Genomic DNA, 27,363 nt, shown 5'->3' with positions numbered 1-27,363 from the left:
TAGGAATATATGTCCCATGGATATAAGGGTCATATAGGATGCAGATTAATACTCAGTACTGGAGTAGTAGATTCATAATATGGATTTATGGATCCATCACTGGTCTGTATTCAGTAAGACTATGGAATATTACTTGGAACCAGTCAAGGAGCCGCGGTGGCACAGTGGGTTAAACCCTTGTGGTGTTGGCTGGACTGCTGATCTGAAGGTTGGGTTGCTGACCTGAAGGTTGCTGGTTCGAATCCACGAAACAGGATGAGCTCCCGTTTATCAGCTCTAGCTTGTGGAGACATGAGAAAAGCCTCATAGCAGGATGGCAACACATCCTGGGCAACGTCTCTGTAGACGACCAATTCTCTCACACCAGAAGCAACTTGCAATATGTTCTCAAGTCATGTCTGACATGATAAAAAAAAAACCCAACAACTTGGAACCAGCTTAAATGCTACACCAGCTCACCCTAAAAGCCAGTCACCAGGTTGGGTGAAGGAGATCCATTCAGTTTCCAATAAGAGTTTGAGGGAGAAAATGTTTCCGTCTCACTCCTGGCATCAAAGTCCTTGTTTTAGTCATTTTCCTTGCATGGATGTTGGAAGCTAAATAGATCTCTTTTTCCTGATTTGGCTGCAAAGATTTCCTCTAAATACAAAAGGCAATAGTGACTATGCTGACTGTGTGTTCTTTGCAAAATAAAATAAAATAAAAATGAGTCACCATCCTCAAGCCAGCTGCCTGACAGCCTTTTAAAAAGGGCGGTCTTTGCACAAAACAGGAAAGGAAACTTTTCAATAGTGTGACAGTGATAGCCACAGCCAACTTCTTCTTGGGGAAAATGAAACTTGGGTTGCTTTCACAATATGTTCTGGTTACTATATATCCTCTAATTCCCTTTTCAGAGCTAAATATTCTACCGGTGGGCTTTAAAAAAAAACTGGTTAGGTTTTCTTACAAAGTCTTTCCCACCACTTCTAAAACTTGGAAGCCAATGACTTTTGAAAGTTAAATTATTGCAAATTCCTGGGGGGAAGGAAATACCATATATAGAATATTCTACCACTAGACTTGCAAAATTTTGTGCCAATAGGATTTAAGGCAGGAGAGGAAGAGAGATGATGAAGGCTATGGCAAGAAGCTATTGCGTGATATGGAGCAGTTGTGGCCTTCTTCCCACTCCTTTCAGAAATTGTATGGCTGGAATTCACTAAGGAAGGTATGAAGGTATAACCTAAAATTATGCAATTATGACTGTTTCATATTCACAATCACTAGTTTAGGGAATAGGCAAATATTGTGAAAGTCCCCCAATCTCCACCTTCTGTGCACCAGTTGCTGTTCTTCTGTTGATCAGGAAGAAACAAACTGAAGTTTCCACTCTAGTTCCCACAAGTGATCCCGAATTGTGACAAAAAGACTCTGCTTCTAACCTTTGCACTACAGATTCATGTCACAGTGGTGGGTGAGAATATCAATAAACTGCTTCCAGATTGACAGGAGAATAGACCTCTGTTGTTCACATCGGTTGCTGCCTGATAAATGAGGATGTAACTTTATGTTTGTGATGTCACCTTTTGAATATTATTTCACTATTTCCTCATTAACCCCATCCTCTAGTTTCATATCCTGCTATTATTTTTAAGCCATTCATTCAACATGTTGGTATACAATTCCACAGAGAACATTTTTATTAATCTGTACAAATACAAAGTGTTTTTTCTTTCAATTGTGGCTGGAATTCCGTATCAGCTTATACTTAACGAACTGCATACCTGAGTATCATTTCCTAACCTGACTGCTTCCCAACCTGATGGAAACACCATCCAACATTCTTGATCATTGGCAGAATGGCTCTCTTTCGCACCTTACTACTGATGCCCTTAAAGTAATCTGGGGAGCAGGTTAGTATTGTGGCAATTTTGTCAAAATCATGACTAAATAGTGATTGTGAATATGAAACAGTTACGGTTGGGCAACTTCCATATTCTTAACCACTATCTAGTCACAATTTTGATATTGTGGGTTTCACTTTTCTGGATTTGATTGCTCATAGATTTGATAACCATGTTCTCCCTAGGAATCTCTAGATCAGGCATGGGCAAACTTTGGCCCTCCAGGTGTTTTGGACTTCAACGTCTACAATACCTAGCAGCCTACTGAACTGATGTTTGCCCATGCCTGCTCTAGGTCCTTACCAGAGGGTAACTACAGAGTTCTGCTGAAAGACCTAGAGATCCCCAAAGAAAACATATTTTTAAGCATTTCTGGGTCCTCCAATGAGACTATGGCCAAATTCCACCAGATGTAAACCTCCTGTGGACATCTGGAGAAAGTTGGCCATAGTCACACTAGAGGACCTAAAGATTTCTAGAAAGGTCTTCTCAGAGGTTATACATATTAATTTGGCATTTCCCCACTTTCCTGTTTCTCGAACACCTGAGATTTCTGAGACATAATTTAATGTCGCTAATATAACTCGAATCCTCTCCCACCCTATTTCACTGGGCATCGGTTGCTTGGAGAGAAAGAGGACCATTTTCCTAATAATCAGAGTAACATTGAATGATGTCTTCACTAAGTTTCAGGGGATCAGGCCCAGGTATTATATATAAACTAGTACAGAATTCCGGTACATATTAACACCTCTAATGCAACACCACAGACTGCAGATTGAATGAGCCACAATCAACAAATTCAAACTCAATTGCCATAACAGAAATCTCATGTACAGACAAGTCACATGTTCTTTACTATGATGGGCAGGACAGGTGAGTGGTCCTGGGTTTTGCAGAGTGGAGGAGGAGGATGCGAAATGCCATTTGTTTTGTGTCTGGAGTCCTTCTCAGAGAATCCAATGTTGTCTAGAGTCAAAGCCAGGAGCCCCCGGTGGCCTAGGGGATAAAAGCCTCGCGACTTGAAGGTTGGATTGCTGACCTGAAAGCTGCAAGGTTCGAATCCCACCCGGGGAGAGCGTGGATGAGCTCCCTCTATCAGCTCCAGCTCCATGCGGGGATATGAGAGAAGCCTCCCACAAGGATGGTAAAACATCAAAACATCCAGGCGTCCCCTGGGCAACATCCTTGCAGACGGCCAATTCTCTCACTCCAGAAGCAACTCCGGTTGCTCCTGACACGAAAAAAAAAGAGTCAAAGCCTAAAGAGATTACTTTTTGGATTCCGAATCTCAGAATACTTATCAAAATGCTGGGAGCTGCAGTTCAAAAAGTAAGCGGTGCCAGCAAAAAATTGAGAAGAATAAGTTATATTAACATAATAATAATCAGAATCAGAAAAGAGCAGCAAAAAGAAAAACAAACAAGTGAAAAGTATGAATAAAAGCTGCTGCTACTACAATCCATGTCAAGAGGGTAGTGAAGAATAGAGAATTAAAAATGATTTAATTATTCTCTCTAGGAATCCGTAGGTTTTTCAGTAAGTCCCTGTGGGCAATTTCTCCTATTGGGATACCTAGAGATTTCTAGAGAGATTTCCAGAGATATTTCTAGAGATTTCTAGAGTGTGACCATAGAGCAGGCATGGGTCAACTTCAGCCCTCCAGGTGTTTTGGACCTTTAGAAAATTATCTTAAGAAATACTGAAGATACGAGTGGGAAAGAACTTATCTTTAGTTTTTACATTGGCAGTGTTAAATTATAATTTTATAGGAGAGAAAGAACGGAAGCCACCAAATATATCTTTTTTTTCTTTAATAAAAATTCATTTAAAAAAACTATCACAATTCCTAATAGCCAATAGGCTGTTGAGAATTGTGGGAATTCTGGAGGGCTGAAGTTGGCCCATGCCTGTCTTAGAGTCATACCGGCTGCGTAAGAGATTTCCAAAGAGAACATTTATAATAAAATCTGAATAATCAGATCTGCATCTGTGGAGAGCTGACTTTCCATCCTTTCTTGGAGACCTTCCCTTCATAGGGATGCCACAAGTTGATGCCGACTGGACAAAAATGTCATTAACAGGATTTTGTTGGAAGTTTGTAGGCGAATAGGCAGTGATAGAAGAAAGGGGAAATGCTATAGAGCCAGGAATCCACAAATATTGGTGGGTTTGTGTGTGTGACTATGCTGCAGACTTTTCAGGTACAAGACCATATTAACATCTAAAGATGGCTCTGAGCTCCTAAAACTCTTTTCAGAAATCATGTTGCAAATGGGAGACTCCCTTGGGTTTTGGAGGTGGCAGTAGGCAATCTCCATTATCACAAAATGCTATTCTGGTAGTTTAGAAGCACCCTTTTCATGGTGGAAGGGGCTTTCCATGATTCGATGCAAGCTGCCACTGCCAGTAGAAGAGAATTTGAACTTCAACCATCGTCATTTCTGCATCTTTCCTTTCCCAGGGCCCTCCTCAGGAGAGCAACTTGTCCATGATGGGGCTGGTGAAGGAAAAATCACTAAACATGTTTTGGTCCATGCTGTTGATGAGAGTCCGGTCTCCCAAAGACAGCCGGGGCTTCTCATTCAGAAATTCCTTGTCAAAGTTGCTGCAGTCGCCCGGGGATTTCTTTCAGAAGAAGAGAGAAAGTGGAGTTAGGAGTGGTACCAAAATGGGGCAATTACCAAGAGAAGAAACATTGCATAAAAGCCGGGATGAGCAAAGTGTGACTCTTGTGGCCTCTAAGGTTGTTTTTCTGGTCTTCAACCTCCTTGGAATTGCAAGGTCATTAAGTTATCTTAAGTACTGAACAAGATGCTAGCCTTAATTTTTAAAGCAGGCATGGGCAAACTTCAGCCGTCCAGGTGTTTTGGACTTCAACTCTCACAATTCCTAACAGCCGGTAGGCTGTTAGGAATTGTGGGAGTTGAAGTCCAAAACACCTGGACGGCTGAAGTTTGCCCATGCCTGCTTTAAAGTATGCCTACTGCAGTAATGAATTACTTGAGCTGTTCCAAGGAATGAAAAGAGTAGTCAGTTACTCTATAGAAGTAGATTTTTGCTTGTGACAAACTATTCTAACTGGGCAGAGGGTCAAAAAAGAGAGCAAGTGAACACAAGGATGGTTCTCACCACTCTTGGCTTGAAGGGAGGATCCACGGTTCTCTCCTCTATTGCATCCCAGTTGATGTCTTTGAAAAAGGGGTGCTGGCGGATATTCCCTTTGGCTCCCAGCCTCCTCTCTGCCTCTCTCACAAAGAGCTAGAAGGCAACAGAAGTGAAAACAGTATCAATTCAGTGAGAGAGCAGCTCATCAATTACATATAAGATAAGGACTAGGGGTGGAAAATATTAGAAAATATTTAACTTTTTTGAGTTTTGAGATACCCTGATGAGAAGAATCACGAACTGAGAATTTGCAGCTGGAGACTCATTTTATGTAAAATTCACAGGTAGTTGAGCAGAAAAAAGCTTTTTCTGCACAAAAACAATTTTCTGCACAGAAAACAGCTTTTTCTGCACAAAAACAATTTTCTGCGCAGAAAACAGCATTTTCTGCGCAGAAAACATTTTTGCACAGAAATATTATTTTCTGCACAGAAAATTCTGTTTTCCATGCTAAAAATGCTGTACTTGAGAAATTATTCTAATCAAATTTGCATATGATTTATTATTGTTTATTGAAATATTTTTTTCTGAGTGCATCCTCTCTAAGAATTCGCTTGGTCCCACAAAGCAAATCTATGGTAAATTCTACGTGAAACATACCGCAGAATCACTTGGAAGATCTAGCGAACTCTGAGAGAGACTATTAAGTCAGGATTATATATATATATTGTCAGAGTAATTTGCAGCGCAGCAGTAGATGGAATCAGTGGAACGCAGAACGAAGAGACATCATAGACGATAGTAAAACTATATACAAAGTTTTACTGTACAAGACAAACAGACTTGCAGACAATAGACACAGGACTTGACTTCTCAGCAGACAGCAGAACAGAACTGAACTGATGCAATCAGTAATGCATACACACACTTGTGTCTGGACACTCCCCAGTTCCAGCCACACATCAAGGTAATCACAGCTTCTTGGCAATTAACTTTTTCCAGACTATAGTACATTCTGGATGATGCAATCAGTATGCAATACTGACAAGGCACAAATTTCATTTAAACACTACCAATACACAAATCCCACATTAACATATATATTATTTGATCTATTCCTGTCCCACCCCATCTCTTGATTTCACCTTTATTAAGATATCTCTCGCATCCTTGTCCAGCCACCGTGGATAGAAGGGGCTGTCCATTCGGATTGACTGGAAAAGTTCCTCTTCATCCTGGCCATGGAAGGGTGACTGGCCAATCAACATCTCATACAAAAGGACTCCAAATGACCACCAGTCAACGGATGTGTTGTATTTCTGTCCTAGCAGAATCTGTGGTTGAGAAGGAATGGAGATTTGAAAGCCAGGAGCAGAGTTTAGAGAAGTTCTTTTTAGGACTGTATCTTAAACAATCTCTTAGAATGATCACTAGGAGTTGTTTGGGGTATTCTGGGAACTGTAGTGCAACATGAATATTGCTTGACCATTATGTACTATGAAATACCTTAACTACATATTGGATTCTAGCCAGACCATCATTCAAACCCTGTTAACTAATATGCAGCCATTGTGATTGACAGGGCTCTGCCCCCTATTAATCAAGAAGTAGCTGCCTGATGTTTCCATCTTGCCCATGAGCTATCTCCAATGCTTGCCTTTGCATATAAGATTGCTTGAGCTGTGTTTCAATTGACAGGGAAATGGATCATCATCAATTTCAGGGTCTATTATAATTGAGGTTTGGGGGATTTTCACAGTTCCTACATAATTAGGGGCTACAAAGAGATTGTGAATACATAGCAGTTACAAATGCATACTTATAGGTTATGTTTTCATAACTGCCCAACAGGATTCTGGTCAATATTTCCAAGAATGAGCATTATGAATGATACATTTATACCTACCTCAGGAGCAATATAGTCAGGGGTCCCACAAAACGTGCTTGTTTTGGAGCTCCCAAACATATTTTCTTTGCACATTCCAAAATCAGCAATCTTGATGTGCCCTTCCTTGTCCAAGAGTACATTGTCGAGCTTGAGGTCTCTGCAAGGACATGAAGGATTACATCGCAGCTTTGAAAATGCTAAATGCTACCTGAACACAGTGAAATAGCTATGGTCCCCCACCCCAATCTTGCCACTTCTCTGCTAATTCTGGGTCTTGTCTAGGATCACCTTTATGAACTTTTGATCACTGGAATTCTCAGTTCATGATAGCTGTTAAACCAGGCAGGTCAAGTTAACATCAACACTCAGTGTGAACAGTGTGATACACTTTTCTGGTACTTTTAGCCTCCAGAAAATAAAGCTGAGAGGAGCCATGGGAGCTACATTTAAATATTTAAAAGGATGTTACAAGGGAGCAGGCTTGTTTTCTGCTGCTCTGGAGACTCGGAGCAAAGGGTTCACATTACAGGAAAGGAGGTTCCACATGAACATTAGGAAGAAGCTCCTGACATAAGCACTGTTCAACAGTGGAACCCACTGCCTCAGAATCTGGTGGAAACTCTTTCTTTGGGGGCTTTTAAACAGAGGTTGGATGGCTATTTGTTGGGGGTGCTTTGATTGTGCTTTTCCTGCAGCGGGTTGGACTGGATGACACCTGTGGTCTCTTCCAACTGTAGCAATTTATGATTCTAATTAAGCCTCAGAGGAAGGAAATGGCAAATCTACTACGAAGAAATCTTGCCAAGAAAACTTTATGGTAGGATCACCATAAGCAACAGTTGATTTGAGGGGATATGAAGCCGGTAAAATTAGAGTTTAAAATAATTAACTCATAATATTAGATTAGAGATAGAAATAGGTTGGAGAGAAGGCTGGATTTGTTCTGGCTACAGGAAGCATTTCAGTGATTTATGTTATTACATGGATTTTGGGTGTTCCTCCTCTCCCGCATCTACATGCACACACTTTTTTCTTTTTGAGATAGGAATCTCCTCTAACAATTTTCAAAGAATTTCTGTATTTTAAAATGGCACCAGTTCATTTGGAAATAAGTCTGAATGCTTATTGACATGTTCAGCATTTCTGCTTTAGGATGAAAATCCTACCTATAAATGATTCCTTTAGAATGAAGGAACTGCAAGCCACAGATTATTTCAGCAGCATAGAACCTGAAAAAAAGACAATTGTTTTTCACTTTTAGAGCCTGTTGGACTGCAGGTCTACTGAATCCAGTTTTCCACAGTGACCAGTAAGAAATTGAGGAAGCCCCAAACTTTGAGATTTTGTGAGACACTGGATAACTTTCCTAAACTGACACTTTCTGAATATGTTGGACTACAACATTTATAGCATCCTTGTTGGCCCCAGCCATCCTTTCTGAAATGGCTTGGAGATTAACTAAATCCAACTTATCTTGATGACAGTGAGGGTATCTGCAAAGAGGTAGTTTGGCTTTTGTTGCCTTTGGGAGGTGATTGTTTGCTGCCTGGAGTTCGCCTGTTTTGGAGTGGTGTTCTTTATTTACTGTCTTGATTCTGGTGTTTTTTTAATATTGGTAACCAATTTTTTTTTAATTTTCATGGTTTCCTCCTTTCTGGTGAAATTGTCCACTTGCTTGTGGATTTCAATGACCTCTGTGTAGTCTGACATAGTGGCTTTTGGTAGTGGGTGTCTAGAACTTCTGTGTTCTCAAATATTATTCTGTGTCCGGGTTGGTTTATCATGTGTTCTGCAATAGCTGACTTCTTTGGTTGAATTAGTTTGCAGTGCCTTTCATGTTCTTTGGTTCGTGTCTAGTTGGTGGTCCCTATGTAGACTTGTCCAGAGCTGCATGGTATATGATAGACTCCTGCAGGACGCCTCCAGGAAACAAAGGCAACAAAGGCTAGGCTACCTCTATGCAGATACATTCTCTGATTGACTTTGCAAACGTCATGGCTACTCAAATGATAATTCACGCTTGCTAATTGCAACATTACACTTGCTTTAAACAGACAAGGGGTCTTCCTCCCACCCTGGACATTATTCCACACACACACACACACACACACACACACACACACACACGTGTATATATATATATATATATATACACACACACACTTTCCATTTGCCTCACTGCCAACAGAACCTCTGAAGATGCCAGGCATGGATGCAGGCAAAATGTTAGGAGAGAATGCTGCTGTAACATGGTCATATCGCCCAAAAAACTCATAGCAACCCAGTTCCTAAAATGGTCAAATTATGTAGTACAAGGATTTTAAAAAATTTGGTTAATCCCTCTGTTTGTTTATGTCTTGTTCCATAGTCTAGTCTTTCTCTGCTCATAGAGCAAAATAGATACCCTCTTACCTTGCTCTGCCGATGTCAAACTTGTGGCAGATCTGGATATGAAACATCAGGTCTCCACCATTGAGATACTCCATGACAAAAAAGAGATTTTCCTAGAAAACGATATGGATTGATTTACCATTACCTCTAATCCAAAATTTTCTGTCTTGAATACTTACCGTATATACTCGAGTATAAGCCGACCCGAATATAAGCCAACACACCTAATTTTACCACAAAAAAACTGGGAAAACATTGACTCAAATATAAGCCGAGATACCAATAAAATTACATTAATTGAGGCATCAGTAGGTTTAATGTTTTTAAATATTTACATAAAGCTCAAATTTAAGATAAGACTGATTAAATCATTATTCTCATCTTCTTCAATGTAAATGTGCTTATGTATCCTTTTAATAATAATAGAGTAAAATAATACATGTAATAATAATAATAAATAAAGAAAGAAAAAGAATACATGTAATAATAAATAGAGTAAAATAGTAAATGTAATAATAATAATAAGATCAGAGTGAAATAATAAATGTATTATTAATAATAAAAAATAGAGTAAAATAAATGTAATAGTAGCAACAATAATAGAGAAAAATAATAAATGTAATAATACCAATAATAATAGAGAAAAATAATAAATGTACCATATATTCTCGAGTATAAGCTGACCCAAATATAAGCCAACCAGGACCCTCACCCGAGTATAAGCCGAGGGGGGCATTTTCAGGCTTAAAAAACGGGCTGAAAAACTAGGCTTATACTCGAGTATATACAGTAATTCCTGCTCAAGGAGAGCCATTAACATTCATAGAATTGACTTCTGTGTTGACTCACCATTCATTGTCTAATTCAATAGCCTTCTTAAAATGATCTTGGGGCAGAATGTGGCCAAAATGTCCCTGAGAAGGAGCCATAAATATGGCCAAACCTTGCCTACTCTTGGTCTCAATTAACACTGTCTACTACTGTCTCATGTGTTGTCTAGACCAGGCTTGTACAACCTGTGGCTCTCCAGGTGTTTTGGACTTCAATTCCCAGAATTTCTGACCATTGGATAAGCTGGGAGTTGGAGTCTTCCAGACCAAGTTGTGCAGACTTGATCTTGACCAGACATGGGCAAACTTTGGCCCTCCAGGTGTTTTGGACTTCAACTCCCACAATTCCTAACAGCCTACCGGCTGTTAGGAATTGTGAGAGTTGAAGTCCAAAACACCTGGAGGGCTAAAGTTTGCCCATGTCTGGTCTAGATGAACAGGAGAAATAATAATATTTACCTGGGTTTGGAATGTGCAAAAGACATGGGTGAGAAACGGGTGCTCCCAAGCCAGTGACAGGACACGCTTTTCAACCATGGTACATTCAACGTCATCGTCCATAAGCACAACTTCCTTCTTCAGCGCTTTCATGGCGAAAAACTGGTTGGTGGCCTTGAGTTCCACAAGGAAAACCTGGAGCAAAAAAATCTTCCTTAATAGGCAGGGCAGTAGGAAACTTTTGTGATTGCAGGGAAGTGGAGAGAAAATGTAGTACAGTAGAGTCTCACTTATCCATCATAAACGGGCCGGCAGAACCTTGGATAAGCTAATATCTTGGATAATTAGGAAGGATTAAGGAAAAGCCTATTAAACATCAAATTAGGTTATGATTTTACAAATTAAGCACCAAAACATCATGTTATACAACAAATTTGACAGAAAAAGTAGTTCAATACTCAGTAATGTTATGTTGTAATTTACGAATTTAGCACCAAAATATCATGATATATTGAAAACGTTGACTACAAAAATGCCTTGGATAATCCAGAACCTTGGATAAACGAGTCTTGGATAAGTGAGACTTTATTGTATTTGGAAATGGGTGCCAAATTGAGTCTTCTTAAGAAGAATCAATTGTGTGCATATTGGATTGCTATTCTGCATTTCTTATCTTTTACAGTGGGAGCATTCAACAAACAGATTCAAAATACATAATTCAAAATACAATGAGTCTCTTGTAACAGAGGAAAAGTTCCATATAAACAACAACAACAACAACAATGATTACAAATAATTAACTCTTCTCTCAAGTCAGAACTATGACAGAACTATTTTATGCAGACTTTAGACCAGAAATTCATCAAAATTTAATCGCTGTGGAGCCATGTCTTTACTGAGATCTGATGTAAGGATGATCCTAGTTAAAAGCAGATATTAAAAAAGATATATGGCTTTTAATACATAATTAATAAAATGAGTTTCATATTTGCTTCTTACCTTGCCAAAGCTCCCTTTCCCCAACATTTTGTGCAAGACAAAGTCCTCGAGGGTTAATTTCGGGAGGTCTGCTTTGACATCTTGCTTAGGTTCAAGTTCAACGAGAGAATCAGAACGTGTCACATCTTCTGCCGGCGTCTCCCAGGAAACTCCTTGAGGCTCTACAATGGATCCCAGCACATTTACATCAGGCTGAACCCCAAAATGTGGTTGCCTGAGGCAGAGCATAGTACCCAATAATGGGCAATTTATTTTGGGGAAATGAGGCAAAAAATCTCATCAACTCCCAGTGGTGATTGGTAGCTTCTGTATCAGAGGCGTGATAATCCATTCTGGATTTTCATCTGAATTTTACAGGTGCTGTTCAAGGTCTTGAACCCAATTCCCACAATGGGTTAAGTCACACCCTGGATAACTATTCTCTAAGTTTAAACAACAAATATTCTATTCATAGTACCAAGCCTATTTTGGGGTAGGGGTCCTGCCAACCTGCAAAGTTGCTGTGCAATGATTCCACTTCAAGATACCTATGATTTTGTGCATCCATTCAAAGTATCCGCTGTAGATGTGGGGGTTGTATGGATTTTAAACCATATTATTTACAATACAAAACAGTAAATTGTGCTATGGACCTCATTACAAAGTTTTTATGTAGTCTCAGGATCCATGCCACAATTAATTGGAATAATAATAATTCTGGTGTTGTCTAAAAACATTGGAGAGAAAAGCAGAGATGAAGCTGAGGGGTAATACCTTTTTTCTCTGTTGAAGGTGCTGGCACCGAAGGTGTGGAAGGTTCCTCTTTCTCAGGGAAGATGATCTCAACTGGCCCTTCTCTTAAAATTTGTTCCGAATCATGTAAACTTCGAGCCTGGCTCAAATGGAAACATATGCTATTAAAATGAAACACAACAATGCAAAACACAGATATGCTACATGCAGGATCAGTGATCGAAATTCTAGGCTTCTGAAATAATTAAATCAAAACAATGCAGAGGACATTTATGCTCTTTAATGGTCCTTGTATCATGTTTTGTCTATGCAGAACAAGGGGATGAAAACGTGGTTCTTCATTCAATATTTTGGCTCAGGATTCAGATTATCCCTCAGGTTAGTTTACACTGGATTGGTGGTCAATGTAGATTTTCCCCAAGACTCTGACATCATATTTAGATGTTCCAGAAATTTGATCCTGGGACTGGCATGTATTGGGTAACATCTTTCCCATAAGTCTTGCATTTCCCCTATCTTGCATCCTCACCTGCTGCCGGCTCTCAATCAGGGCTAACGCTTCCGCCATAAGTTTCTGGTTGACGCCGCAGAGATTTGCCACTTTCATTTGGCATTTGTGGTGGACGTTCATGGTGCAGGCTGCAAGGAAGGCATTTTGTCAAGAGGTGAGGGACACCGCCATGCCAAATACCTGCAACATGCTGCAGGCTGCTTCTGTTTTAAATATTATCAGCTAAGTTATAAATAAGTTTTCCTAAAAACTTGAAGGCACCTATCCTGTCTGGTCTTGAAAGTTAAGCAAAGTCTACTTGGACCGCTATGGAATACCAAGTGCCATAGGCTATATATATATATATATATATAGGGTAGAATTTGGAGCAACCTACGACATTTGGTAATATGGATCTAGGCCACATTAACCTGAATCAGCGCCATGCCAATTCATCCCTCTTTCAGTGCAATCCAACACCCAAAGCATTATATCACACTGACATCCAACCTTGCAAGGCAAGGATTAATTCCCCCTCCCCAAACTTCTACAGTATATGCAAGCCCCATATCTATGGGAGGTATGGTCTAAGACCTCCTATCGATCCATGAAATGATGGATAACAGCAGAATCTATATTTTGACTATACTTGAGCTGGAAGCATTGAATAGCACTAAAAGAGCTATAGAGGCATGTAAATACTTCTAGGTTGGGACATGGGAAACTGAAAGCATAAATACTGAATCCATGGATAATTTGGTTGCATACTGTCGTATTAAGTATCAGATCACACCACTAGTTTACGCGAGTTATATTTTATTTTTGTAAGGACAGACACTCCCAGAGCTTGAAATATGCTTTTTGAACCAGAGTTCCCAGTGTCCACCAGACAACATGGCTGATTTGAGTTATGGGAGTTTTCCAGCTCTTCATTTACCAATATCTGTTCTTTGGCACCGAGAGCCAGTACAGCACCCGGACTCACCTTCACATTTCAGGCCCTGCCTGGTGAGGCCCCATAGCAGCGTTCCACAGTGATCACAAAAAGTGGGGCTTTTGTAATTGTAGACCTTAAACCGGTGCGGCATATCGATCTTAAACCTCTCCTTGTGGAACTGCAAGAAAGATGGGGAAAGGTTCTGATGATACTCAGCATTGGAACCTGCTAGTCCTCTTTTCCAATATACAGTGAGTCCTTGGTATCTTCTGAAGTTTGGTCCCAAGACCTGCCATGGTTACCAAAATCCATAGATACCCAAGTACCATTATAGTCAATGATGTAGTAGCTGAGTGGTAAAGGAAAGGGCCTGAGACTGTTAGGAATTGTGGGAGTTGAAGTCCAAAACACCTGGAGGGCCAAAATTTGCCCATGCCTGAGCTACACTGTAGGATTAATGCAGTTTGATACCACTTGAACAGCTATGGCTCAAACCTTTAGCCTTCTCTGCTAAAGATTGCTGATGCCTCACCAAACTACAGCTCCTGGGATACCATAGCATTGAGTCATGGCAATTCAAGTGGTATCAAGCTGTATTAATTCTACAGTGTAGATGCACCCAAAGCTTCACCCAGATGCTTACCATGGTTTCTCTGCTGTTGACAGCTGATCCTGTACATTTAGCAATCACTTTGTCAATGCACTTCTTGTGAATGGCAGCATTGCATTCTGCGAGAGAGAAGAGATAGTATTTTTTAAAGCATTTCACTGTGACTAAGAAAAAATAGCGGAAACATTGCTTTCTAAACATTTCAATAGATTAACTGTAAGACTTCGTAGTCTCACTGAATGCAGAACAGGTACAAATTCAGAACTGCAGTATTGAACATATGTCATGGCGATCTCTGCTGACTACCAACCTGAATTATCTGAACAGAAAACAGATTTGTTGTGCAGGAAAAAAAATGTTTTCTTTGTCAAAACATCATTTTCTCAACAGAAAAATATTCTTCAATACAGAAAAGCCGTCTTCTGAGCAGGAAAAAATCTGCACAGAAAAAAATTCTGTACAAAAACATTTTTGTACAGAAAATGGTTTTTTTTCACGAAAAAAAAATCAACATGTATTTCTCTGCAGAATAATTTTGCAACATTCTGGGATGTTCAAATGCCAAATGAATCTTACCCAAAATCTTACACACATATATATCTATGATAAAGTTCAATTCATAGTTAGGCTCAGTAAAAGATCAACACCGATAACTAGTAATAAAATAGAACAATTGTAACACTATACTGTAATAAAACCTATGAGAATATAGCTTGCAATTGTAGACTTCTGAATTGTTCATTTCTAGGAATTCAATTTGATATTTTAGCTTTTTTTTTTTGCAAAGAAATCTAATGGCCCTTCCAGACAGGTCCTATATCCCAGGATCTGATTCCAGGTTTTCTGTTTTAAACTGGATGATATGAGTCCCCACTGCCAGATAATCTGGGATAAACAGATGGTCAATGGGACCATTTTCCAGGAACATAGGATTGTAGCATTAATTCCTAATCATGTTGGATGAATATAATTTGAAATTACAAGATTCTTACAACATTATTTGTAGAGCTGGGTTATGTTGTACTTTCATATATGTTTTGTTTTATATTTGGCTGTTATTTTTAAATTTAACTTAATTTTTTCCTCCCTTTTCAGGCTTTTCAGTGTCTATGCAAACAATACATATTATTGCATTCATCAGTATTGCCATGAATAAAGTCACTTACGCCTGCATTGATAACCTTGTTTGTTAAGACCCCTGGAAAGCAGAAAGGAAAACAAAGTGTCATATTAAATAGAATACAGATAAATGTCTACTATATACACTACAGGAATAACAATAAGCAGAAAGAAAAAATAATAATTAATACAGTGAGTTGTATTCAGTCCCAGACAACCTGTTTATTATTTGATTAATTTATTTCAAGACCACTTTTTAAACAGTTGTCCTCAACACAACTTGCAAGACAGAAACAGTAAATTCAGATAATCGCCATAATAATAATCATAATAATAATAAAAATGTAAATTTAAGAACAGAGGATAGAAGAAAACAACTCTGTGGTCAAAAGCATATACATTTGACAACTAGAAGAAGAGAAGTTATGACAGTCAATTTGTGTTTTTTGACCATGGTACATATTCAAATTTCTGCAAAACTCTGAATTCCAAGCAAAGCAATTGATTCCTCCTTCTTGTAGATAAGAGTACCATTTTTGCTACATGAGCAAATGCACTTATGATCCAAGGGAAACTAGCAATTTCCGTGTCGGTGGGACGTCAAATCCATTCCATATTTTGGATTGATTTAAATGTTGCTAAATTGCTTTTAAAAGTACATTTACAAAACCCCAAGCAGTTACTCTCAAAGCAATTTCTTATGGTGCAGATTTTTTTAAAAAAATGTTTAATTTAAACTACCGGTATTTAGTTTCGTCTACTCTTAATTCATTATTATTATTATTATTATTATTATTATTATTATTATTATTATTTTCGTATTACTTTATTCTCTGTGTATGGGAGAGAGCTTTTTAGAATTGAAGCGAGAATAGCATAAAAATGAAAACCTCTGCTCAAACTACTTCAAAATGTGCCTAAAATTGTCCTAAAGAGAAATCTGAAAAGTAGAAATTATTATTTGTTAGTCCAGACTAACTTTAATTGTATGCAAAGAGTTACCTCCTTTTTCTGGTAATGAAGCTGTGAAGAAGTGAACATTCATAAATAATGTGGGAAACCAGGAATCGTATCACTTATTTCGCTCTAACAAGTAATATTTTCTAGTTTTCTCTTTACTATTAAGTAAAGAGTTGGCTATCTAGTAGATTGTTTCAAATAAGGATTTGTAAATTTTCTCATTCTTTATGAGTCCTAAAATAGTTGATCTCAGGACATTTTTCACTTGTCACAGCTTTTTTTTAAAAAAAATTAAGAACGCATTTCAGGTGAAAATGCGCAAAAATAGCACATTTTGGGCAAAATACTTCTGTGCAAAAATGTAAAGTTTTACAGTAGAGTCTCACTTATCCAACACTCGCTTATCCAACGTTCTGGATTAACGAACACATTTTTGTAGGCAACTTTTTCAATACATCATAATATTTTGGTACTAAATTTGTAAATACTGTACAATAATTGCTACATAGCATTACCATGAATTGAACTACTTTTTCTGTCAAATTTGTTGTATAACATGATGTTTTGGTGCTTAATTTGTAAAATCATAACCTAATTTGATGTTTAATAAGCTTTTCCTTAATTCCTCCTTATTATCCAACATATTTGCTTATCCAACATTTTGCTGGCCCGTTTATGTTGGATAAGTGAGACTCTACTGTTTTCTGGTCGCAGTCACATACATACACAAATATTCATTTTTTTCTCCTTGTTGGGTAAGAATATAGGATTGTGGAGTTGCTTTATACCAGGCATGGGCAAACTTCAGCCTTCCAGGTGTTTTGGACTTCAACTCCCACTATTCTTAACAGCCTCAGGCCCTTTCCTGCTTTATATCTATTTATATTAGGTTGAACTATCTGCCCATCCAACTACAGGATATTCTGCCACTGCTACTTTGTACTTTATGGACTACTTTTACTGAGAAACTACCTCTCCCATTTTGATATATTCGGCACTTTGGCCCAGATCCTTGTTTTAGTCTCCTGTTTTTAACATTTTATGCTGTATGTTGATTTTTATGATGTTTTATTGATATTGATGTTTTACTGTTGGAATTATTGTTTTATCGTTTTATTGCTGTATGTCTCGGGCTCGGTCCCCATGTAAGCCACTCCGAGTCCCCACCGGGGAGATGGGGCGGAGTATAAAAATAAAGTTGTTGTTGTTGTTATTATTATTATTATTATATCTTGAAGGTTTTTTGTGTGCCTCTACACTATAGAATTAATGTGATTTGATGCCACATTAACTGCCATGGCTCAATGTTATGAGATCATGGGATTTGTAGTTTGGTTAAGTACCAGCATATTTTGGTGTAAAAGATCTAAAACTGCAATCCCCACTATGCCATAGCATTGAGCTACAGAAGTCAAAGTGATGTCAAACTGCATCAATTCTACAGTGCAGATGCACCCTTTCTTTGTCCAAACAGACTTCAGGTCATGATTTTTTTTTAAAAGGCAAAAGTGTTTCATACCAGACAAATTCGTGGCAAACGGAGCAGAATGTGGGCTGAGGGAAGAAAGTAGCGGTGAACTCATGACACTTGACATCGTGGATCTTGGCCTGCTTGATGGCTCCCCTGCGTTGGTGCAGAGAGAAAAACCCTTCCTTTTCACAGTCTATAAACTCCGGATCATCTGGGTGGAGAGCACAGAAAGAGAAGTCAAGTTGCAAATTTTTTTAAAAAAAAATTAGTATTATAAAGAAATTTGTGGTCAGGCTATTCACCGAAATAGCATGTATTTAAATCAATCTGAAGAGCTGTCAGCTTTGAAAACCCCTCTAAGAATAGCAGACCACACTTCCCAAAATGTCAGGAGAATTAGCAAATCGTCCAGCTAATACGGCTTTGCAGAACAGGAAGGAGGATCCTATACAGTCAGTTATCCAAATTTGCTGGAGTTAGGGGCGCAAAACCCCTGTGAAAGTAGAAAAATATAAATATAAATACTATTTTTTTATAACTTGAGAGAACATTTCTCCAGGAATCTTTCAGTAGAAGCAGATCATGAAATGCTGCATCTACAAATCTCTAGAACAGTGGTTCCCAACCTTTTTTTGACCAGGGACCACTCTCCAACATTAGTACCAAAAGGTCAACTTTAGATTCAGTTTGGTTATTTGGGGTGCTGATTCAGAAAATTGCATTGGATAGACCACACCAGCTCTAGTTTCTGATACAGAACATATGCCATCCAGCAGTCGACATCTGCTCGCCCATGGGAAACCATATTTAATAATCTAGAGCTGATATGATCTATCCAGTGCAATTTTCAGAATCAGCACTGCAAATAACCCCAGGAACAGGCCTAAAAATGAAAACATCAAGGTGTCTCCACTTTCAGGGTCACATGGAATGGCTCCGATCAAGGAGAGGAAGGAGGAGAAGCACCAGTCAGGAGGCTTGTTGTTGCACCTTTTGTGGATAGTCAACCTCTCCCCTCCCAACATCCCCATTGCCTCAGTACTATAAGAGACCAGTTGCTTTCGTTGCAATGGTGTAGAAAAGCTGAGGGCCATATTTTAGTTCTTGGGGACCACTGGTGGTCCACGGACTACAGGTTAGGACCCACTGATCTACATTGTAGAATTTAATGTAGTTTGGACCGCACTTGAATTGCCATGGCTCAATTCTATGGAATCCTGGGAGTTGTAGTTTGGTGAGGCACCAACCTTCTTGGGCAGAGAAGACACATGACCTTGTAAAACCGAAACTCCCATGATTCCATAACAGTGAACCATGGCACTTCAAGTGAGGTCAAATGACATTAATTCTATTGTGTAGGTCCTCTAGCATGACTCTATGATCTACTTTTAGCAGCATTAATAGACCCCAAGAGACTGGGAAAATGCAAAGAATTCTAAAGATGATTTAGAAAGATGTCATTCTTTTTTCTCTGATCTGTAGCAGCATTCCTGGTTAGAGAGTTTAATAGAAAGATTAGGGCAATGGAACATAGATAAAGCCACTGATATCGATCACGTCATTAGCCTTATGTATGAAAACCATGTATAGATGAATATGAAAAACTATCTGATGTCATCAGTGAAAGTGGTTCAAATATTCATGAAAGACATACCTCTGAATATCCCTTGCTCAATACAACCCCATGAAAAATTTATGGGATTGCCATGAGTCAAAAGGTGTCTTCAAAGTATACATGAAAGTAAACAATTTATATAAAAATAAAGTAAATAAACAAATGAATAAAAGGTTCCAATGTTGGAAAGATAACCATCCATCACTCATCATTTAGAAGACCCCACTGCTTGACAGGCAAGTGAAATGTATAGGTGTTAAGATTCAAGGAAATGTATTTCAAAAACATTTATGAATATATGTATACGCCTATTCCACAATCAAAATTTGTCACTTCAGCTTCTTGGCTTCATAGTTTGCTGAAAAGAAGGTATGAGTTTCTCTCCTCTATTGGCAAAATCAATTGAGGAATAAATGCAAAAACCAAGAGAGATAAAACTGGAATATTTCCACTTGCCTGTGGTTTCCAGAAAGTATTTTGCATTCATTAGCATTCTGCCTTGCGGCTTCAGTTCTAGCTGAAAAACAGAAGAGAAAAGAAGGAAAGAATTGCAATGCAATACGATACTGACCATTTCATGAAAGAATTTAATGGCAAGTTCCCACAAAAATCAAAACTGGAATGCATAGCTCAATGTCAACCATTCAAAGGGGACTATTCACAACATTCTTTATTCATTGCCCAAAATGCCATTCTGGATAACATGGCCAAAGGGCATGCAACATGCCTGTGGGATTTCAACCTGGGATCTAGGAGATTTTACTAAATTCCATAGATTCCATAGCTGAGATTCCATGGCTATTAAAAGCAAGGCCAAACCGCATTAATTCTGCAGTGTAGACACACATTAGGTCATCTAGTGAGTGTCAGGGTATTGTGTATTGTGAAATGTTAAATCAATCTGGGTTATTAGAAATGCCTTATGTGTTAGTTTTTGGCAAGGCATTCCAGTAGTTATGGAGTTAATGAGAACCTGCTATGACTGACGTATCACAGGACCAATGGGGTCAAGTTTGTTTTGACCGGGACATCCTTCTTGGACTGTGGAATGCAGAGGAGTGTCTTCTGTGTGTGTGTGAGTTGCTTCGGCGAGAGCACTCATGGAGAAAGGACTGATTTGTTCTATTTGTATATAGTTATGTAAATAAAGATTCTCAGGTTCGAATCCGGGGAGCGGAGTGAGTGCTCTCTGTTAGCCCCAGCTTCTGACAACCTAGCAGTTCGAAAACATGCAAATGTGAGTAGATCAATAGGTACCGCTCCAGCAGGAAGGTAATGGTGCTCTATGCAGTCATGCCGGCCACATGACCTTGGAGGTGTCTACGGACAACGCTGGCTCCTCGGCTTAGAAATGGAGATGAGCACCAACCCCCAGAGTCGGATACGACTGGACGTAATGTCGGGGAAAACCTTTACCTAACCTTTACCTTTATAGCTTGATGTTGGCCCCAGTTTGGCCAAGGCTCAATTTGGGTACATTGGTAAAAGAAAAGGTGGCCCCTAAGGCTGGATCTACACATTCATAGAATTGGAACTGCCTTATAGTTTGGAACTGCCTTATATGGTCAGTGTAGGCTCATATAATGCACTTTAACTGCATTGAACTGTATTACAGTATATGGGTCTACACTGATCATATAATAGATCATATAATACTGCAGTGTAGATCCATGGATTCCAAGCCACAAGGGACTTTGCAAGTCAAAAATCAGCACCATGGGAATATTTTAAAACTCTTGCACTTACCCAAATCTCTGTTTTCCCGTTGTTCTTCTTGCACTTTTCTGCGACCATATTGAGCTCCACAGTTGTTTCTGAGACCATCTCTGCGCTTTTATCCTTCACAATGATGTGCATGACCCGTCCCTTGCGGATGTGGGCATCGAAAGTGCTGTTCCAAGGCGGGTACATGGTGGGCTTCTTCTGGACATAAACCTGGCCATTCTCTGGGATCAGAAAAAGCACTGTCATAGAGCATATAGAATTTGTGATGCAACAAACATAGCAGCTAATTTTGGGGGGGGGGGGGAGGTGTTGCAATTGTCCCTCAAAATAATTGTGCTCTACAATGAAATTTTCCTTCTGTCCCCAGTTAAGTAACTTTAAAGACAGAAGGGCATTTAGAAATACAGTTTAGACATCCAAAGAAAAGGTTCAGCAAAACCTCCAAGGAAATGTGAACATAGCAAACAGGTGTGAACTACAATAGGTCTCCTTATTATGCAATATCATTGACTGTAGTTATATATGAAGAGCTTTAAATACCATAGAATCACGCTGTGTGACTAAGCAATGCTTAGAGAAGTGTTCTTCTTAGGCCTCCAGTGCAATTCAATAGTCAACTTCCATTGACCATAGAATTACACTGGAGGTTTTCTTCCCTTAGATCAGTGGTTTCCAATTTTTGGGTCTCCAGGTGTTTTGGACTTCAGCTCCCACTGTTCATAACAGCTGGGATTTCTGAGAGTTGAAGTCCAAAACACCTGGATGCCCAAAGGTTGAGAACCACCGCTTTAGATAGTTCTGGCAATTGAAGTCCTGCAAATAGCTTTTCCAAGCTATTGGATGAATGAATGTAAGGTGTTGCACCCAAAGTGTTAACAAAGGCAGGTTACAGGGACTGTGCTTCACCCCTGTTCAAAACAGCATCATTGCCTGCCAGTTTATTTTTGGGCACGATTCAATGCTCTGGCCATGACCTTGTTGTTGTTAATAGGCGTCAAGCCAGTCATGACCTATTCCACTTTGGTCAAACCTCACCTGGAACACTGTGTCCAGTTCTCGGCACCACAATTCAAGAAGGATGTGGACAAATTGGAATATGTCCAGAGAAAGTTTTAATATGTGAAAATATGTCAAACTAGCTTGGGGACCCGGTGGTGCCTGGATCATTTGAAAACAGCATTTTTCAGCTGGTTTCAGGGCTCTCTGGATAATGGTGAACTACAACTCCCATATGGCAAGGTCAATCACCCCAAATCAGCCTGTGTGCACAGTGGGCCATGTTGGGTCTGTGTGACAAATTTGGTACAAATACTACGTCGGCTGGGTTCAGTGCTTTGTGGATAAGGGTGAACTACAACTCCAAATATCAAGGTCAATTCCCACAAACCCCTGCAATATGTTCAGTCAGTCATGGGACTTATCTGTCCCAAGTTTGGTCCCGGTCTATGGTTGGTAGGGTTCGGAGAGCGCTTTGATTGCAGGTGAACTATACATCCCAGTACCTACAACTCCAAAATGCCCAGGCCAATTCCCCTCAAAACCACCCATTATTCAAGTTTGGGCATATCGGGTATGCATGTCAAGTTTGGTCCAGATCCATCATTGTTTGCATTCATAGTGCATTCTGGGTCTAGGTGAACTACAACTCCTATAAATGCCTCCAAAGACTTCCAGTATTTTTGGTTGGTCATGAGGGTTCTGTGCGTCAAGTTATTTCCAGGTCCATCATTGGTGGGATCCAGAGTGCTCTTTGACTGCAGGTGATCTATAAATCCCAGTACCTACAATAGCTATAAATCAAAATGAATTCCCGCCAAGACCTCTCCAATAGTTTTGGCTGGTCATGGGAGACCAAATGTGGTCCAGGTCCATTGTCAGCGGGGATCACAGTGCTCTGACTTGATGCAGAGTGAACTACAACTTCCATCAGTTGAGGTCAATCCCCCAAACTCCTCCAGCAGGGCCGTAGCCAGAAAATTTTTCCGGAGGGGTTTTGAAAATGGGGGGGGGGTTGCATCTACAGGCCTATCAATATCTGCTTGAGATAGTGCCTGGAGGGACTCTTAATTTTTTGCATCTCATAGACTTAGCATGGGGATTTGGTTAACCAGTTAAAATTCATGAGTAAACCAGGTTTTTTTTAATCTGAAAAATTTCGGGGGGGGGGGTTGAACCCCTAAACCTCCCCCTCCCCCTGGCTACAGGCCTGTCCTCCAGTATGTTTAGTTGCTCTGTCTGTTATGCAGAGTGGAAAAGGGTAGGAAAAGGTTAAGGGAGAGGCAGTGGGCGGGGTCATGCAAATTCCGCACCAATGGAGAGAGAAAAGAACACTGGGATGCCTGCCTGTGGCAGAGGAAATACGTAAAATCTAGGATGAAATGATCCCCAAATGAAAGCATTCCTTGGGTGGTGGGCCATGGTGTTTGGGGAGGACATTGGCAGGGTTCGGGCTACATGCTCATGGTGCTCACTATAACCTGAAATGTCATGTCATTGAAGGGAGGGCTGTTGGTGGCTCCTCAGCACTGTGGGTTGTAGCTGTTCGTGGAGGTGGGAGACTGTCTGTGTAAGTGGACACCTCCACCACATACATGTGCATAGATAGGTAGGAAGGTAGGTAGGTAGATAGATAGATAGATAGATAGATAGATAGATAGATAGATAGAGATGGACCAAGCTCCCCACCTCCTTGGTTGCTCCAGGGAGCAATGCATTCCAACTACAAGGAAAGAGATCTTAACAAAAATAACAACAAAAAGATTCACAGCTTGACACATTCTACCAGCCAGAGCTTCTAACTAGGTACCTTTAAATGAAAGACGACTTTAAAAGGTGAGCACCAGCACTTTGGATTGAATTCAGATTTGAACGAGCAACCAAAAAATTGGCTCCCAATATGTGTGGTGCAATATCGTCCCTCTTTATGGCCACTGTGTCTATTCAACCAGCAGCGTATTAAACTAATTAAACTGCTTCTGGCCAGTCTTCAAAGGCAGTTCCCTGCAGAGCATGTTGTGGTAATCCTGCTCTTGAAGCTGGTTTATGGAAAGCAGCTTTTGCTCCCTGGCAGGAAAGGGACAACCTGCGGGGTGCAAGCACACCTTGACGGTGCCAGCATGCAGGTGTTGCCAAGGTGGCAGTATTCAAAAGGCATAAGGATTCAGGTGACTTGTTTGGACACAAACAGCCTTGAAAGAGCTTTTTCTTCTCTACTGGGGTCATTCGCAATCAGAAACCTTTCCTTTGAAGCAACGGCAAGAGCAGCGCATACCCGCCAGCTCCTGTTCTAGACAGGGATGTAAGGTGAGCAGCAGCTTTAATAAAACATTAGCACCATCTGCACTGCAGTTTAAGACCAGTCCTTCCTCCCAAACACACTGCGAAGGATGAAATATAACAGTGTGCTGCAGAGCTGCCCAGAAAACCTTTAACCACTCTCTTGAATTCCATGGGGTGCTTGATGAATGAGTATGGCAAACACAACTACATCTGAAATGATCTTACAGCAGAACTTTGCAAGCTTTTCATGTTGGTGACATGCTTTTTAGACATGCATCTTTTCATAACCCCTTACAAGCAATATATCTATATTTATATCTATATATATATATAAGAGTGATGGCATCAGGGCAGCGGACAAAACAACAAAACTACAGGCCCCCCAACCTCGAAATTTGACAACACAGCCCATCATTCACGGCTCTAGGTTGATACAACAAAAAGAAAAGAAAAATAAAGTCCTAATTACAGGGAGAGGAATAATAGTTTTTATCCAATTGCTGCCAGTTAGAAGGCTAAGCTCCGCCCACTTGGTCTCCTAGCAACCTACTCAGCCCTGGGGACAGGCACAGTTAGGCCTCACTTAGGCCTCTTCCACAGATTATCAGATTTTAAATGGATTATATGGCAATGTAGACTCAAGGCCCTTCCAAATAGCTATATAACCCATTTAGAATCTTATATTATCTGCTTTGAACTGGATTATCTTGACTCCACACTGCCATATAATCCACTTCAGTGTGCATACTAAACATAAAGACATTCAATACCACCACTACCTCAACAATTTTTCACCAACACCACCAGAAAATGCCACAGCAACGCGTGGCTGGGCACAGCTAGTGTGTGTGTGTGTGTGTGTGTGTGTGTGTGTGTATATATATATATATATATTCATATAGTCGTTACTGTAGAAATAAGGTTTACATTTTTTCCTTCGTACTTCTTATATATTAGAACTGATTTTTGTCTAGTTTCCTCTAGAGCAGTGGTTCTCAACCTATGAGTCCCAGGTGTTTTGGACTACAACTCCCAGAAGTCCCAGCCAGTTTACCAGCTGTTAGGATTTCTGGGCTGCATCAGAAACATCAATATCAACAGATTTTCTTTTCTTAATTAGAACTTATCCATTTTACTGCAACTCAATAGACAAATTGTTGCAAATTATAAAAGTTATAACAGTACCTACACTTGAACAACACCAGCATTCTACTACTGTAGTGATTAAACCTCTCTGGAGGTTTTCAAACAGAGGCTGGATGGCCATCCAGAAGTGCTTTGATTGTGTGTTCCTGCCTGGCTGAAGGGGGGTGGACTAGATGCCCTTTGGAGGTCTATTTGAACCATAGTAAAGTATAGACTGTCTGAGAATTCAGTGGAATCTCCTTCTCTGGTAGCTTTTGCATTGAGGTTGGAAGGCTGTCTATTGAGAGGGCTTTTATAGTGTCTTCCTGCCTTGTTGAAGGGGTTGGACTAGATGCCCTTTGAGAGTCCTGGCTCTTCCTCCTCCCCACTCTCCTCTCCTCTCCCCACTGTGGCTGGGACCATTGTTTTGGCCATGCCTTCAGGGGTGAGATGGAGAGCTAAGGACCAGAAGAAGGAGGATGGCATGGTCTTGGGCTTCTGCGCTGAAGCTGTTATTCTTGTATGCCCTCAAGTCACTCCTGACTTATAGCATCCCTAAAGTGAATCTATCATTGGGTTTTCATGCCAAGTTTTCTTTAGAGAGGGTTTGCCTTTGTCTTCTTATGAGGCTGAGAGTGTGTGACTTTCCCAAGATCACACAGTGGCCAAGAGGGAATTCAAACCCTACTCTCCAGAGTCCCAACGCAACACAAATCACTACATCATGCTTGCATTTTGTTAGCTTTATATAGGCTGAATGCATATATAGAGCTAAGGAATAGCTTCTTCTGAAGGTATTTCATTGAGATCATTTGTTCTCTCACAAAAGCAACATGATTCTCTGAAGACGTTTAGATTTTGTGGCCCTTTGCCCAGCAAGACTATATGAGAGGTCTGTGTCAGCAAGAAGAGAGAAGAAATATATTAAGTTATCTGACCTTCCTCTGCTCAAGTCAGTGTTTTTCTGACTTAACAGGGCTTATTTTCAGCATTCATTAAACTCCATGAATTTTATAATTTATCTCAGGCAAGGAATACTCAAAGGTGGCTTTGCCAGACCTTCCTCTGAAATGTTACCTATATATTCAAGAGAACTTGGTGGTCTCTCATCCAAATACTAAGCAGGGCTGACATGGCTTTGCTTCCATGATGAGATAGGATCTGGTGCTTTGAGAATAATAGTCCAGCCTATAATCAATTTGGGAGCCCAAATACCCTGTTTCCCCCAAAATAAGACCTACCTCGAAAATAAAACCTATCATGATTGTTCAGCATTTCTGAGGATGCTCGAAATATGAGCCCTATTTCAAAAATAAGCCCTAGATATAGTTCATTTAAAAAGTCAAGTTTGGAAAAATGGACTTCCCCTGAAAACAAGCCCTAACACATCTTTTGGAGCAGAAATTAATATAAAACCCTGTCTTATTTTGGGGGAAACAGGGTACTTTAAAGGTGACAGATCCTGTCTGATCTTGGAAACGAACTAGGGTCAGCTCCTATTAGAACTTGAATGGGAAAACACCAATAAATAGGTGAGATTTCCGAGGAAGAAGCTGACAAAACCACCTCTAAGCATTCCTTGCCTAAGAAGACCCTATGAAATTCGAGGTGTTGAGAGGTGATTCAAAGATACATCCCTCCTCCATACATTAGACCTAAGGACCCATATTTATTATCCCTCACCCTGTTCTCCCCACTTTCTGATTCATTTTGGCCATTGAACTTATGGCACCTGGCCCATTCCTTTTTTCATTGACTGC

At 39.9% G+C, this 27,363-nt stretch overlaps 1 protein-coding gene across 2 annotated transcripts in view; it reads right to left on the bottom strand.

Moving 5' to 3' along the window:
* Window positions 1-1,659: 1,659 nt before the first annotated feature.
* prkcq (protein kinase C theta) overlaps window positions 1,660-27,363 on the bottom strand; it is a 35,566-nt gene continuing 9,862 nt past the window's right edge. For both annotated transcript variants that reach the window (XM_062983298.1, XM_062983297.1), the window contains 16 exons: window positions 21,221-21,420; window positions 19,931-19,991; window positions 17,908-18,070; window positions 15,476-15,507; window positions 14,343-14,428; window positions 13,748-13,877; window positions 12,802-12,911; window positions 12,294-12,411; window positions 11,541-11,701; window positions 10,563-10,736; window positions 9,295-9,386; window positions 8,049-8,111; window positions 6,901-7,039; window positions 6,140-6,328; window positions 5,019-5,147; window positions 1,660-4,514 (listed from right to left, as the gene is read on the bottom strand). In XM_062983298.1, coding sequence (XP_062839368.1) covers window positions 4,359-4,514; window positions 5,019-5,147; window positions 6,140-6,328; window positions 6,901-7,039; window positions 8,049-8,111; window positions 9,295-9,386; window positions 10,563-10,736; window positions 11,541-11,701; window positions 12,294-12,411; window positions 12,802-12,911; window positions 13,748-13,877; window positions 14,343-14,428; window positions 15,476-15,507; window positions 17,908-18,070; window positions 19,931-19,991; window positions 21,221-21,420 — 2,003 coding nt within the window. In that variant the 3' untranslated portion in view covers window positions 1,660-4,358. The remainder of the gene's footprint in view (window positions 4,515-5,018; window positions 5,148-6,139; window positions 6,329-6,900; window positions 7,040-8,048; window positions 8,112-9,294; window positions 9,387-10,562; window positions 10,737-11,540; window positions 11,702-12,293; window positions 12,412-12,801; window positions 12,912-13,747; window positions 13,878-14,342; window positions 14,429-15,475; window positions 15,508-17,907; window positions 18,071-19,930; window positions 19,992-21,220; window positions 21,421-27,363) is intronic.

The sequence above is a fragment of the Anolis carolinensis genome, chromosome 5, assembly GCF_035594765.1.
Source record: "Anolis carolinensis isolate JA03-04 chromosome 5, rAnoCar3.1.pri, whole genome shotgun sequence".
Lineage (NCBI taxonomy): Eukaryota > Metazoa > Chordata > Lepidosauria > Squamata > Dactyloidae > Anolis > Anolis carolinensis.
The sequence above is the reverse complement of the archived record's forward strand: the minus strand, read 5'-3'. Positions and strand labels throughout refer to the sequence as shown.